The following is a 14,953-nucleotide window of genomic DNA, read 5'->3' as shown; positions in this document are numbered from 1 at the left end:
AGCTAAGGTAATTATTGCCACAATTAATGTCACAGTGGGGGATTTCCATACAAGTATATTAATCAGTGAAGCACAGGACCAGAGAATGAATAGCAGAAAAGAACCAACTATTTATCATTAACATTTTGCTAATCCATTTGGCATGGATCTATTAAATTTTATAAATCTCTCAAAATAATTATCTGAGAGTAGGCAAGGATGCCCACAGGAAAGGGAGGGCACGTCAGGGTTACGCGGCTGCTTCATCGGTACCTCTAGGACGGGTGGAAAATCTTCACTGTTGAATGCATCCATCAGCCCGGAACTGTTCTGGTAGGAAGAATTCCCCACCAGCTCCACTTGGATTTGAACGGGGTCAACAATTGAAAGAGCTGTGTCCTGCTCGTTCCCTAGTCGGCACGAGAACACCTAACAAGGAAAGGCAACACGGGAGATGACTGTCTGACTTGGGCTCTGCATCAGCCAGGGGCTATCTCAGAAGCCATCTGCTCTGTGTTTTCACAAGTCCTGTGCTAAGTGCTAAAAGAAATACTGTGAAGACCAAGGCTGACGCTCACCTACTGCCAAGAGCATGCACAGCAGCTCACCTTCAAGAAAGCAGTTAGCAATTCATTCCCAACCCTTACAGACGCTGACCCTTTACCCAACAACCTTCTTTCCAGGAACTAGGCTAAGAAGATGCTGCAAATATAAGAAATTTCATTCGACCTCTTTTGCATGCATACGTGAACACGCATGTTCATTTAGGTCTGTGGATGTGCATGTATGAGGATGCATACAGGCCAGAGGTCTACGTACAGGGTCTCCCTCAGCCACTCCACCTCATTCTTTTTGTTTGTTCTTTTCCAGGTAGGGTCTCATTTTAGCCCAGGTTGCCCTGGAACTCACTTTGTAGCCCCGGGCTGGCCTCTAATTCCTAGTGTACTCCTTACCTCAACCTCTCCTGAGTGCTGGAATTAAAGGTGTGCACCATCACATGAGCTTCGGCCTTATTCTTTGAGAAAGGGTTTCTCAGTAAACCTAGAGCTCACTGACTGGACTGGACTAGCTAGCCACGGATTTTCTGTCTTAGCCTCTCCAGCACTGGGATTGCAGGTGTACACCAACAGCCAGCATTTCCCATGGGTACTGGGAATCTGAACTTGGGTCCTTGTGCAACAAGTGCTAGCCCCCAATTTTAAAAGTTGAAAAAAAAAATCAAGCTGGATGTGGTGGCGCACGTCTTTAATCCCAGCACTCGGAGGGCAAAGGTAGGAGGATTGCCATGAGTTTGAGGCCACCCTGAGACTATACAGTGAATACCAGGTCAGCCTGGCTAGAGTGAGACTCTACCTCAGAAAAAGAAAAACCAGAGCTTCTGCAGTTACCTTTACCCCCAGCACTCAGGAGGCTGTGGCAGAAGATCATAAGTTTCAGGCCACCCAGCCTGTCCTTCATGAGTTGTCTCAGAATAAATAAATTAAATAAATTAAAAAATAAATAGCATATAGAATATAAGAAGTCACTAAGGAAACTAAAGCAAGATGTTGTGGATTCAAAGACAGCTTAAGCTGTCTCAAAAAAAAAACCAATTAATTAATAATACTGTGTGACTTTTTTAACGGAGAAAAACCAAAGGAAACCACATCAAAATATGAGCAAGGCTACACCTTTCATTCCAGCTGTAGGAGGATCACCACGAGGCCAGTCTGAAGCTACAGAGTGAGTTTCAGGTCAGCCTGAACTATACTGGATTATAGTGGAACCCTACCTTGAAAACAAACAAACAAAAAGCTATGAATAGGAATTATAAATGTGGGGGAACAGGTGATTTTCCCTGTGGTGAGAAGTTGCTAATTTAAAGCACAGTCATTACTACAGTTAGGTGACAGGTACATTAGTCTAAGTATTCTAAAATGCTAAAACAAACAAACATTTTTGAGGGAACACAGAAGAGAGTAAAGCAGACTTTCCATCGCATTGCATGTCCAAGAGGAGCTTGGGGAAGAAGCGAGCCCTCACCGCCTCTGCGCCCATGGGCACGTCTCAGCATAGCAGAAAACACACTACACCAAGGTCTCTGCCATACACAAAAGCAACTGATTCTGCCTTGTAAGTCCTCTTCATGGTAGATCGTGGATGCTCTGGAATGGGGCTCTGACTTGCACTGCCAGGAAAGCCAGCATCTCAGATAATGTGCCGTGTAGCTTTTCTAAGACTCTAAAGCAGAGAAGTTTCTCTTTCCTTTTTCCTCCAGAGGCTTCTGCTACACAAAACCCAGCTGCAGCTGACAGTTCATTAATCAATCAGGAAGATCTTCTACTCAAAACTGGTACTGTGGTAGCTTGGAAAGCAGGCGGATCTCAGTCTCATTATCAACTGACATCACCCAAGCACACAGCTCCTTGCTCTCAAACCAAGCTTACTGTGTATCATAAAAACAAGTGGTCAAGGAAAAGGGATTTCCATGTTTTACTCGGCTACATGTGAACCCCAAAGAAGTACTATATATTGCTTGCAGTGAAGGTGAAATGACAAGAAGATCTATTGAGACAGGAAAAGAATTCTGACCAAACATATCAGCATTAGAGCGAAAGAAATGTTAACAGAAATCAGTGAATTAAGAACACCCAACGGATTGAGGAGATGGCTCAGTAAAGATGCTAGTTTGCAAAGTCTGCTGGTACAGGACTCAATTCCCTAACCATCCACATCAAGCCACACAGGCATTCATTTACAGCAGCTAAAAACCCTGGTGTACACACACACAAATAATTTTAAAAAGAACATCTGGGCTGGAGAAATGGCTTAGTGGTTAAACACTTGCCTGTGAAGCCTAAGGACCCCGGTTCGAGGCTCGATTCCCCAAGCCCCAAGTAAGCCAGATGCACAAGGGCACACGCATCTGAAGTTTGTTTGCAGGGGCTGGAGGCCCTGGTGTACCCATTCTCTCCCTCTCCCTCTCCCTCTCTCTCTTTCCCCCCCACCCCTTTCTCTGTCACTCTAAAATAAGTAAAAAAAAAAAAAAAAAAGGACATCTGACAGAGACCACAACCCACCATGTTTCTCCTGCATGACATTTTCAGGTTACAAAGGCTACTCAGATGGAAACTACCTGCTTTGTGAAATCACATCACTGTCAGACACATGATCCTTTAGATCACACATGACTCTAGAGTACTCTTGCATAGATCAGATATTCCTGGACAAAAATCATTGCCACCTTTTCTATATAGGCCTCCATGACCCGTAGGCCCTGGCTTTTGGCTTTTTGCAGAATCACGCTCAGTATTGGGGGTTGGGTGGGGATGGACACTCAGGGCACTACTCCATCTGCACAAATCTGCGGGTGGTTTTCCTAAGACTTTGGCGCAGAAAAGCTTCATGTTCCCTTTTCCTTCAGGAGCTTCTGCCACACAAAACCCAATTGCACCCACAGGGTCACTAGTCAGCAATCAACTGCATCTTATTCATAAGGCCTCCTTGAAAGACCACTGGGGGTGGGAGAGGAATTGATAAAGTAAGTATAACTTAATCTTGAAAATGGCAAAGGTGGGCTGGAGAGATGGCTTAGCAGTTAAGGCGATTGCCTGCAGAGCCAAAGGAACCTGGTTCGATTCCCCAGGACCCACATTAGCCAGATGCACAAGAGGGCACACACATCTGGAGTTCATTTGCAGTGGGTGGAGGCCCTGGTGCACCCATTCTCTCTCTCCTTCTCTCTGCCTCTTTCTCACTCTCTCAAATAAATAAATAAATATAAAGTTAAAAAGAAAATGGCAAAGGTCCTTGGCGGTGTATGTTTTTTGGTGGCAGTACGAAATGACCCACATGGAATGAGTTAAGCAGGCTCCAAATGAAAACTGCAGAACCATGAAGGTACCAACAGGAATGGGAACTGGAAGTCTCCTAGAACTTCCTGAGGAAAGCAGGAAGCACAGCGAGAAGTCCCTCTGCACATCAACAGCCTCACACAGCAGAGGACCCCAGCAGAGGTGAGAAGAGCATGACAAAGGCCCTCCAACGGAATAAATGATTTCGCTAAAAAAGAAGCCAAGGCTGGGTGTAGTGGTACAGGCCTATAATTCCAGCTACCCAGGAAGCTGAAGCAAAAGGTTAGAAAGTTCAAGGCCAGTCTGGGCACAGGATGCAGCTCAGTTGGCCTAGCACACATAAGCTCCTAAATGCAATCCCTAACACCATATACACAAAAGATGAGATAGATGATTGACAGATGACAGATAGAGATACAGATGGGCACACTGACAGATAAATACATACAGCTATAGACAGACAGACAGACAGACAGACACACATACACACACGTACACACACAGGTTCTCCAGTCCCTTCCCAGCCCTACTGACTCAGAAGACCAGAGGTGGGCCCAGAAATCAGCTTGACATTAAAAAGGGTGGGAGGCAGGGGCTCAGAGATTAAAGGCACTGACGGTCCACATTTAAATCCCCAGTACCCACATAAACCCAGACATACAAAGTGGCACATATATCTGGAGTTCATTTGTAGTGGCAAGAGACCCTGGTGTGCCCATTCTCATTTTCTCTGCTTCAAATTAATTATTAATTTTTTAAGGGTGGGAGGGATATAGCTCAGAGGAGAGAAGGCTCTAGGTTCCATCCCTAGCACTAGAGAAAAAAAAAAATCATTCAGGAGGCAAATTGTTTCCAGATGCTTCTCCCTGGAGCCCACCATGCAGTGTTATGAACAACACATAGCTTACCTCGATGCCAAACAAACTTCCTGAAAAGGGACGATCAACAAAGCGGGGTTTATAGGTGAGCACGGTGGTGCCTTTCAGAATAATGGCGTTGGTGTCAAAGCAGGACACATCTTCCACCACCACAAACTCTGTGCCTGGAAAGGACAGCAGCAGTCAGGGAAGAGCTGGGAAGCTGGCAAACAGCAGGTGTCACAAGGAGAGCGGCTCAGATCCAGCAGGTGCGAACATTGCCCAGCCAAACCTGTTCTCCAGAATGTCTGTCCTGCCTCATTGCCACCTCAGGACAGCTGAGCCAACAGAGCAGCTCACAGACAGAAAAGACCTTCTCTCTTTGGCATACGCTTTCAGGACAGAGAGAGACACTGCATGCCAATCTCACTGGGAGGCCTGACAGACCACTTAGAAGAGCATCCCTTCTCCAAGGAGTGACCTGACTTAATCTCAGGAAGCAGATTTGATAAGACATTGCTCAGGAAGGCAGCACAGGGCATTACAAGTTCGAGCTGCCTACAGAAAACTGCTGAGGAGATAGCTCCGTCAGTAAAGTACTTGCCTTGCAAGCTTGAGGACCCAAGTTCAACCCCACATAAAAATGTTGGGCACGCAGCTGGAGAGATGGCTCAGTGGTTAAGGCATTTGCCTGCAAAGTCAAAGGACCGTGCTCAATTCCCCAGGACCCACGTAAGCCAGATGCACATATATCTGTCTGGACTTTGTTTGCAGTGGCTGAGGCCCTCCTGGTGTGCCCATTCTCTCTCTCAAATAAATAAATGAAAGGAAATTTTTTAAAAAATGCAGAATCTATGCCAAGACTGCTGATCCTGCAGGAGCAGGCAGATTTCTACTCATGTGTATCTGGCAAGATTTACACCAGAATCCAGGTATGAAATCTCGCACCTGCAATCCCATAGCACTCAGGAGGCTGAGGCAGGAGGATTACTGCAAGCTCAATGACACTTGGGCTACACAGTTGAATTCCAAGCCAGCCTAGGCTATGGAGTGAGAACTTGTCTTAACATAAATAAACAAATAAACAAAATTTTAAAAAATAGAAAAGAAAAACACAAATGAACCAAACATTTAAAATGTATGACAGGGCTGGAATGATGGCTTAGTGGTTAAGGGCCTTGCCTACAAAGTCTAAGGACCCAGGTTTGACTCCTAAGAATCCAGGTAAGTCTCAACTCTTGGTCCATATAATATGCAAATGTGGAAATTATTCCTGTCTAAAAATGAGAGGCTTGGAGTGCTTCTGTGAGACAGGTCTGAGCTAGCATCCAAACTAAGAACCAGTAAAACATTCCTATAGATAATCACCTGTTACATTGACCTTGACCTCCAGGTGCCTCTCATTGGACACAGGAAGGGAAGACCGTTTGGTGACCACTCCACTCTTAACAGTTTTGGGAACCACTGCAGATTCGCTGCTGGAGTTGCGGCGGCGAGGAGGAAGGACACTGTGTTTCTTAACATCACTGGGAGTGTGCAGAAAGTCATGGACCAATAGCAGCCAGTCAAATATAAGAAACACCCGGAGACTGTTGAGAACTACTGTGAAACAGGAGGAATCCTTTGTAGATCTATGTGCAAGAAGTCAGAAATGTAAAATCAGAAAGTGAAATATGGTATTTCAGCAACCTATGATTTATTTTTTGAGGTGGGGTCTCATGCTAGCCCAGGCTGACCTGGAATTCACTATGTAGTCTCAGGGTAGCCTCAACTCACAGCCATCCTCTGACCTCTGTCTCCCAAGTGCTGGGATTAAAGGCATGCGCCAACACGCCCAGACATTTTTTCTTCCAAGATAGGGTCATCCTATATTATCCAGGATTACCTCAAACTACTAAGCTGAAGAAAATTTCCATCTTAAACCTCCCAAGCAGCTGGCTTAGTGACACAGCACCATGCCTGGCTTTGTTTGGGTGTCTTAGGTAGACAACTTTGAACATGAGTAAGCTCTGAACACAGGTTTAAGAACACATGCAGTATAGCAGCATGTGCTTTCTGAAAACGAATGAAACAAATTTTACACACATATATGTGTATGTTTATGTTTGTATGTATGGATGTGTTTATATATTATATAATATTTATTATGGATATACATATTTAACTTTCTTTTTAGTATTTATTTATTTGACACAGAGAAAAAAGGATATGCCAGGTCCTCTAGCTTCTGCAAATGAACTCCAGGTGCATGTGCCACCTTGCACATCTGGCTTATGTGGGTACTGGGGAATTGAGCCTGGGTCCTTACGTTTTGCAGGCAAGAGCCTTAACTGCTAAACTATCTCACCAGCCTTTTTTTAACTTTCTTATGGCCAATTTTCATACATGTAGCATGTTATATTTATTTATTTGAGAGAAAGAAGCAGATAGAGAATGAGTGAGTATGGGCAAGCCAGGACCTTCCGCAAATGAACTCCAAATACATGTACCACTTTGTGCATCTGGATTTACGTGGGCACTGGGAAATCAATCCCAGTCTATTGGGCTTTGCAAGTAAGAGCCTTTAACCACTGAGCCATCTTTCCAGCCCTCATGTATCATTTCTTAAAAGTAAGAAATATGTTATATGAAAGCAGAGTAGCATAGCCCAGTAATCTCAACTAACATAATTCCCAATAGCCATTTATCAGTATTTGGTGACTTTTTTTAAACTACTTATTTATTTGACAGAGAGAGAGAGAGAAAGAATGGGTGAACCAGGGCCTCCAACCACTGCAAACAAACTCCAGATGTGTGTGCCCTTTGTGTAGCTGGCTAACGTGGGTCCTGGGGAATCAAACCTGGGTCCTTTGGCTTCGCAGGCAAACGCCTTAACTGCTAAGCCATCCCTCCAGCCCAGTATCTGGTGACATTTTTGATTGTCATCACTGAGACTGCTGTCAGCACCTGGCAGGCAGAGGCTGGGGCTGCTAGCCATCTTACAATGCACAGTTGGCCCACAACACAGAATCGTCTGACAAGAAATGTCAACACAGGGAAAACAACTCCACTCTAAGTATTCAAAATGCTTCACAATCTGAAACTGCGAGCATTTAGGATTTTGAATCTTTCAATAAAAGGATTCTTGGCTTGTGGTCTATGCAAAAAGGATAAAATCTGAAAAAATTCTAAACTCTGAAACACTGGTAATCCCAAGCTTTTTGGACAAGGGATAGTCAAGCTACAGCGCAGAGACCAGGAAACACTGGCATGCTGAGAAGACCTCAGGCTTTCACCCAGACTTCAGTCTGTGACTTGCAGGCTGTGCTATCCTGGGTAAGTCATCTACTTTCTCTCGGCCTGTTTGCTCACATCCAGAATGAGGAACGCCAGGGCTGGGGAGATGGTTCAGCCCTTAAAGGCACTTGCTTCCAAAATTTCCATCCTCCAGAATCCTTATAAAGCTGGATGCAATGTAGCTCTCTTGTCTGGAATCCCAAAGCACACATGGCAATGGGAGGCAGAGCCAGATGAATGCCTAAGGTTGCAAACCTGCTAGGCTAGACTTCCACGTGGCAAAAACAACACAAAAGACTCACACAAAATGGATGTAGAGAACGACCACCTGAGACTATCCTCTAACCTCCACACAATCATTCACCCGCACGCATGCACACACAGTGAGGACTTAGTGTTGTAAGAAAGCACCAGATACACAGCCCGGGGTCGGACAAATGTTAGTTTCCTTCTCAATGGGCACTTTTCAAATCAGTGAGGTTATTTTCCCTTCAATGCCCAGGACAACTTCACAAACACCAAGTTTACGTACCAGTACTAGACAGTTTCTTTAACTGCAACTAACCCCAGAGCCCAGATTTTCTCCTCAGAAGAAAAACAAGCAAGATGACATCTGGCGTGAGTCTATACCTTAGCACCCTAGAGGTGGAAATATTTACATCACAAGAAAGGAAGGAGCCAGAGAGATGGCTTAGCAGTTAACTGTGCTTCCAGCAAGCATGAAGGCCTGAGAATACCAGAGTCCTGATCTCCACATCACATGGACACAGTGGGCATGGCCAGAAGCACCTACAGCTGCTCCCAGTTCCAAAAGGGAACAGGGACCCAAGAACCTTCAGAGCCCGCAAGCTCCAGAATCAGTAGAGAAATTCTGGCTTAAAGCAAGGCCTGGTGGAAGAACAATGAAGCAAGAAACCTAGAGTTCTGCTCTGGCCACCACAGGCAAGTGCCTCCCCCGCAGGTGAGTGAATGGGGCACCACACACCATACACACACCACACCATACCATACACACACACACACACACACACACACACAAGCAAAAAACACCTAGGAAGGACTCTCGGGCTGGTCTCAAGCCATAGTATCCTCAGGGGTTAACCGAGCCCTATAAGAACACTAGCAGACAGAGAAGGTGAGGCTAGAAAAGAGAAGGTTCTGTAAGAGAGAATCTGGGCTCATGCCTACTTCCCTGCCGACCTGGGGAAGACTGGCTCTCTAGACTCTTTCTCCTAAACCTGGCTCCCTGCCTCAGTCAAAGGGCATTGTGATACTTGTCTCCTTCCTACAGACGTAGCTTCTGTCACAGAAACACTCTACTCTTTTGTAATAAAGAAAAAAATGTTGCCCTCAGTAAAATTTTTCCACCCCATTCTGAGTGGATTGTCAGGACTCAGCACTAACTGGAAAGTCACAGTGTGTCAGACCCCTTTTCTGGAAAATATTTCAAGCCTTTAAACACTGTGAAGTGATTTATATTTGACACACAAAATCCCAACAGAAGAGTAATTCTTCTTGAGACATGGAAAGCGTTCAGAAGTTCCAATCAAGAGAACAGTTTATCCCTCCTGCTAACAATGGTACTTCTGTTAGCAAAAGCCAAGGTAAGACTTTATTATCCGACTCCAAGAAATTATATGCCCATAGTATGTGAACAGAGTAACACTTCATAGCCCCTTGGATATTAAAAACTGATGGAGGAAAGAAGGAGCTAATCATGTACACAGTCAAGATCAGGAACCAAGCAAACCCCAAACACTGTCTCTGCAGATGGACCCAGTACATGCAAACCTCCTCCCACAAAGGGGCTGCCCAATACACCCCAAGTCAGCCAATGCCCAGAGGTTGATGGACTCAGCAGTTAGAAGGGCTTAGCTTAGATGTGGGGTGAGGACCCAGATGTGAGTTGTGAGCATTAGATTTCTGAGCTGTGTGACTTTGCAAGAGTCACTTAACTCTTCCCCGGGCATCTGTTTCTGTATTTGTAAAGCAGGCAGAGCTGTAAGGATTCAATTGACGGCAGGTGAAGTGCCTTGGCTGCAGGCAGGGACCAGGAAGAGGCTACCAGCATCCCTTGCTAAATGTCTCCTCTGCTAGACCTCCTAAACACAGACGGACACACCGTGTCCTCCTGCTCCCTCAAAACCCCAAACTCTGAAGAATTCTGAGTGGCACACTGAGATGCCAGGCATACAGACAAGAATAATGGCGGTCCTAAAGTCTCACAAAAGTGCAGCACAGACAGTACGAGCTATGTCAAGGAATAAGGTTTTTTTATTTATTTTATTTAAAAGAGCAAATTAGCCAGGCATGGTGGCGCACACCTTTAATCCCAGAATTTGGGAGGCAGAAATAGGTGGATAGCCTTGAGCTCAAGGCCACCCTGAGACTACAGAGTAAATTCCAGGTCAGCCTGGGCTAGAGTGAGACCCTACCTCGTAAACTACACCCCCCACCCCAGCAACAAAAAAAGGGAGAGAGAGAGAGAGAATTAAGGAGCTCGATAGATAGCTCAGCAAACCCTGAACCACCAGGGTTCAATTCCCTAGTACCTACGTAAATCCTGAAGCACAAAGTGGCACATGCATCTGGAGTTTGTTTGAAGTTGCCAGAGGCCCTGGTGTACCTATTTTTTTTCTCATTTTGCAAATACACAATTGGCAAAAAAAAAAAAAAAAAGTGGCCTGGAGGAATGCTTGTCAATTAAGGGCTAGCATGCAAAGCTAAAGGACCCAGGTTTGAATCCCCAGAACCCACTTAAGCCAGATAGGTGGCGCATGATTCTGGAGTTCGACTGCCGTGGCTAAAGGCCCTGGTTTTTTTTTAAAGGCAGTTGAAATTGTACACTAAAGAGGGAACCAGCTCAACACAGAGAAGCTTCTCTTTTCAGATGGTGGCTGACCAGTGGGGGTGACTCAAAACTCATCCAAGTACTGAGAAGTTACAGTGGAGTGTTCGGTACTATGTGAGAAATCTTTATCACACCTTCCGAGCCTCAGCGACCACTGCAGAAGAGGAGGTGGAAAGAATGTAAGAGCCAAAGGAGGAGGAGGGCTTTGCAATACTGTCTTCCAGATACAAAGTGGCTACGTGGCATTCATGACCTCACAGTGGCTGACACCACCTACACAAGACCTGCATAATAGGAGGGGGCAAATGATGACATCAAAATAAAAAAGGGACAAGTTGGAAAGAAAAAGTGATTCAGTGGAGGGGGGACAGAGAAGAGGAAAAGGGAGAGTGGTGGGAGGGATTATGATCATGGTATCTTGTGTTTATGTGCTGAGGTTGTCAATAAAATTTGAAAGGAGAAGAGATGTGACGGAGGGAAGGGGAATGGGAGAGGGGAAAAGAAGGTAATAGGAGGTGATTATGATCAGAATAAATAATGTGCATGTATGAAAACTGTCAATGAAAAGGCTTTTAAAAGCCAGGCATGGCAGCACATGCCTTTAATCCCACACTCTGGAGACAGAGGTAGGGGGATCACCATGAGTTTGAGACCACCCTGATCCTACATAGTGAGTTCCAGGTCAGCCTGGAGACCCTACCTTGAAAAAAAAAAAAAAAAAAGCTGGGCATGGTAGTACACATCTTTGATCCCAGCACTTAGGAGGCAGAGGTGGGAGGATCACTCTGGGTTCAAGGCTAGCCTGGGACTACACAGTGAGTTCCAAGTCAGCCTGGGCTACAGTGGGACTCTACCTAAAAGTAAAGGTAACTCAGTGTCAAAGAATCTAAACAACTTGTCCTAGGATACACAATGAGAAAGAAGTAAAGCAGTTGGGGCTGAGGGCTGTCTGATTCCTGAGGGCATGGTTTTTCCATACACAAATACTGTCCCCAGAATACCAGAGTCAGCAAGACCTGAATAAATGACTATTCTGGTCAAAAACCACCTCTCCTTACACATAGGCCAAAAGTTTCTTGGTTTTGGTTTTTTTCCTTAAACTAACATAATTTCTTCCTTCCCCAAGTCATTTTACAAATTGAAGCTTACACAGAGGTTAATTTTAAGGATTTGGTTCAATGCTGAACTACCTTTTTTTAAAGGCAACAGAGACATCTTTTGGTTAATAAATGAAACTGCAGGGCTGCAGGACTCGTTCACACACAGCACGCTCATCTTTTCCACGCTGCCTTGCTCCTGTGACGCTCTACAGCTATCCTGAGCCTGGCCCACTAAAATGTCTAGGATGTGAGTTAAAGGAAAACCTGCGCTACACAGGGAGACCTGTGTCAAACTAAAGGGGAGGGGTTAAGAAGGGTGGAGTCAGGGTATGCCTTCACTACCTGAAATGGAGCTCAATCTGAATGGAGCCCTGGGTGGTGCTGCTGGTTTTGGCAGGCTGGAAGATACAGTTGAAGACATTGGTCATGCCTGGGCTGGCCTTCTGCCCAGCATAGCGGGTGTCAAATGCCATCATAGAATGGGAAACCAAGTTAATGGACTTGGTTTGGTTAGAGAAACTCTCATAGAGCAGTTTGCATTTCTTAAAGTCAAATCTAAAAGAGAGAAAGCAAACAAGATGTTAAACATACTCTTAGCTTACAAAATTATATATAAGTTCAGGATGACAAGAGTAAATTCATCTATATACCTCAGGCATATGAAAGAGAAGAGAATGCACTCTAAGATATTACACTTGTTTTATTCGCAGGACATTCAAATGAATTTAGTGACATTGCGCCTTGTATATTTCCCAAAGCAAAGAGAGGTGATCTTATTCACATGAGCTCATGGGGAATACTGACATCACCAGTTATTATACTCTTGTCCCTTCTCCTTCCCATGTCCCATGAGTCTAAGTGGCTGTACATCCGCAATGGTCCCTGATGATGGCAGAAGTCGGTTTGACGTTTGTCTGTCAACTTCTGGCTTTCTGGAGGGTTTTCTCGCCAGTCTGCCTCTGTTTCTGAGGTTCCCTAGAACAACTAAATCACTTGATACTCTTCACTGTTTTTATTTTGTACTGTGTATGTGGGTGTGGAGGGTAGGTGTTCGTGCCACAGCATGTTTGAGGAGGTCAGGGTGCTGATCCTCTCATTCCACCTTGTTCAGGCAGGGTCTCTTGTTTTGCCACTGGGAAGTCCAGACTACCTAGCCTGCAAGCTTCAGGATTCTCCTGGCTCTGCCTCCCAGCGAAGTAGGTATACTAGGGATGACAGATGTGTGGGTCACTGTTGCATGTGGCTTTACCTGGGTGCTAGGGATCCGAACTCAGGTCAGACGTCTTACAGAGTGAGCACCTTTAATCATGGAGCCATCTCCCCAACTCACACTTTATACTCTTCACACTGAGAAACTATTCCATGGACTTATGCAGGAGAAACAGTGTTTGGAATTTTGCTTTACTAACAAGAGAAACCTATAGAGAGCATTATAAAATACTCCTTTCCATCGTAATGACACGTACAGAATTCTCCATATTGAGACAGCCTAAGGGCACAGCCGGGCATCAAAGACAGCTGCTGGCTTATAGGTACCGCAGCCTGGCATTCCAGGAGGTGTGTCAGAGCATTTCTACCTGAGAATACCCCAGGGCTCTTGTTTTTCCACCTGACATGCTGAAACGCTCACCCAGCTGGACATAGCTGGCACCCCTAAAGTCCCAGCTACTCAGATGTTTGGGGGGCCAAGGCTGGAATCCTACTGCAGCCCAGGAATTCAAGGGGAGCCTGGGTAATACATCAAGAGTCCATCTCAAAACCAAAAGAACAAAACAAGACAAATGCTGCTACCCTGAGTAACGAAAAGATCAGGGCAGCCTGGCTCCTGCATTGGTCACTTGAGGGAAAAACGCACCTCCAGTTTTAAACCACCAGTGTGTGGGGCTGGCTGTAATTAAAACACAATCTAACCAGACTGGATGGGCAGGGCAACAAAGTTCAACTTTTAAAAATGTACTCTGTGGGCCGGAAGTGCGCCTCACAGGTACTATGCCTGTTTAGCACAGAGATATGCAGTACCACCAACAACCCCCCCCCCCCCCCACAAACCACAGCACCTGCAAACTTCCTCTGCTGGGGACACCGCTCTGCGCTCTCCGCCTTTTGTTAATGTGCGGTGGGTACACTGCTGTACCACTACTACGGGCAGTAAGATCACAGAATTAACTGAGGCCATACCTGGCTAGAGAACCAGTGCCTTCTCTTCCCTTTGGGTCTCTGAGCTCCAGGCTGACATTGACCATGTCAATGAGAAAGCACATGCAGGTGTACACTGCTCCACTCAGCACAGTCTGTAGGAGGAAAGTGCTCGTCAACATTCAGATGTTAACCTGAAGGTGAGTTCAGAGGTCAAGAAATGTACTTGGCCTGCTGTTCTGCCTTCCTTCCCCAAGTGCCTGGGAGGGTTACGCACACAGGGGACCGTCAGCTGTGGCTAGGGGACGTGTAGAAAAACATGAAGGCTCACTCACATGAATTCTCGGATCTTGCAAGTCGTAAGGCCGCATGAACTCCTCTATGGGCTCCCCCAAGTTGTTCTCCAGTAAGCCTCGGATTAGCTTGTATTTATACAAATCCAGAGAGCAGTGGACTGAGGAGAGGTTGCCATGGATAGATATATCTGGAACCGTGTGGCTTATTTCCCTAGGGAAAGGAAAACAGGTCACCTTCAGACACAAAAAAATCATTAGCAGCATCAACACAGCTAACACCCAAACATAAGAACTACAACACCCCCTACATTAGCAACCAGTTAAATCCTAACTTCAGTCGGGTGTGGTGGCGCACGCTTTAATCCCAGCACTCGGGAGGCAGAGGTAGGAGGATTGCTGTGAGTTCAAGGCCACCCTGAGACGCCATAGTGAATTCCAGGTCAGTCTGAGCCAGAGTAAGACACTACCTCGTAAAACCAAAAAAAAAAAAAAGCTTCGTCTAGTAAAAAGAATAAATAAATAAAAATAAAAAGTCTCATTTACCTCGGAATGAACTGAGTTGGTATCACTGCCAAGCTTCATCCACAAAAGGACTCTGCTCCCAAATGCACAAAAATCTTCAAAT

At 45.5% G+C, this 14,953-nt stretch overlaps 1 protein-coding gene across 5 annotated transcripts in view; it reads right to left on the bottom strand.

Annotated features, from left to right (window-relative positions):
* Vps13d (vacuolar protein sorting 13 homolog D) overlaps positions 1–14,953 on the bottom strand; it is a 274,368-nt gene that overhangs the window by 178,354 nt on the left and 81,061 nt on the right. For all 5 annotated transcript variants that reach the window (XM_045149288.1, XM_045149289.1, XM_045149290.1 and 2 more), the window contains 6 exons: positions 14,368–14,539; positions 14,075–14,187; positions 12,239–12,451; positions 6,038–6,300; positions 4,721–4,854; positions 253–408 (listed from right to left, as the gene is read on the bottom strand). In XM_045149288.1, the coding sequence (XP_045005223.1) occupies positions 253–408; positions 4,721–4,854; positions 6,038–6,300; positions 12,239–12,451; positions 14,075–14,187; positions 14,368–14,539 (1,051 nt within the window). The remainder of the gene's footprint in view (positions 1–252; positions 409–4,720; positions 4,855–6,037; positions 6,301–12,238; positions 12,452–14,074; positions 14,188–14,367; positions 14,540–14,953) is intronic.

The sequence above is a fragment of the Jaculus jaculus genome, chromosome 5, assembly GCF_020740685.1.
Source record: "Jaculus jaculus isolate mJacJac1 chromosome 5, mJacJac1.mat.Y.cur, whole genome shotgun sequence".
Taxonomy (NCBI): domain Eukaryota; kingdom Metazoa; phylum Chordata; class Mammalia; order Rodentia; family Dipodidae; genus Jaculus; species Jaculus jaculus.
The sequence above is the reverse complement of the archived record's forward strand: the minus strand, read 5'-3'. Positions and strand labels throughout refer to the sequence as shown.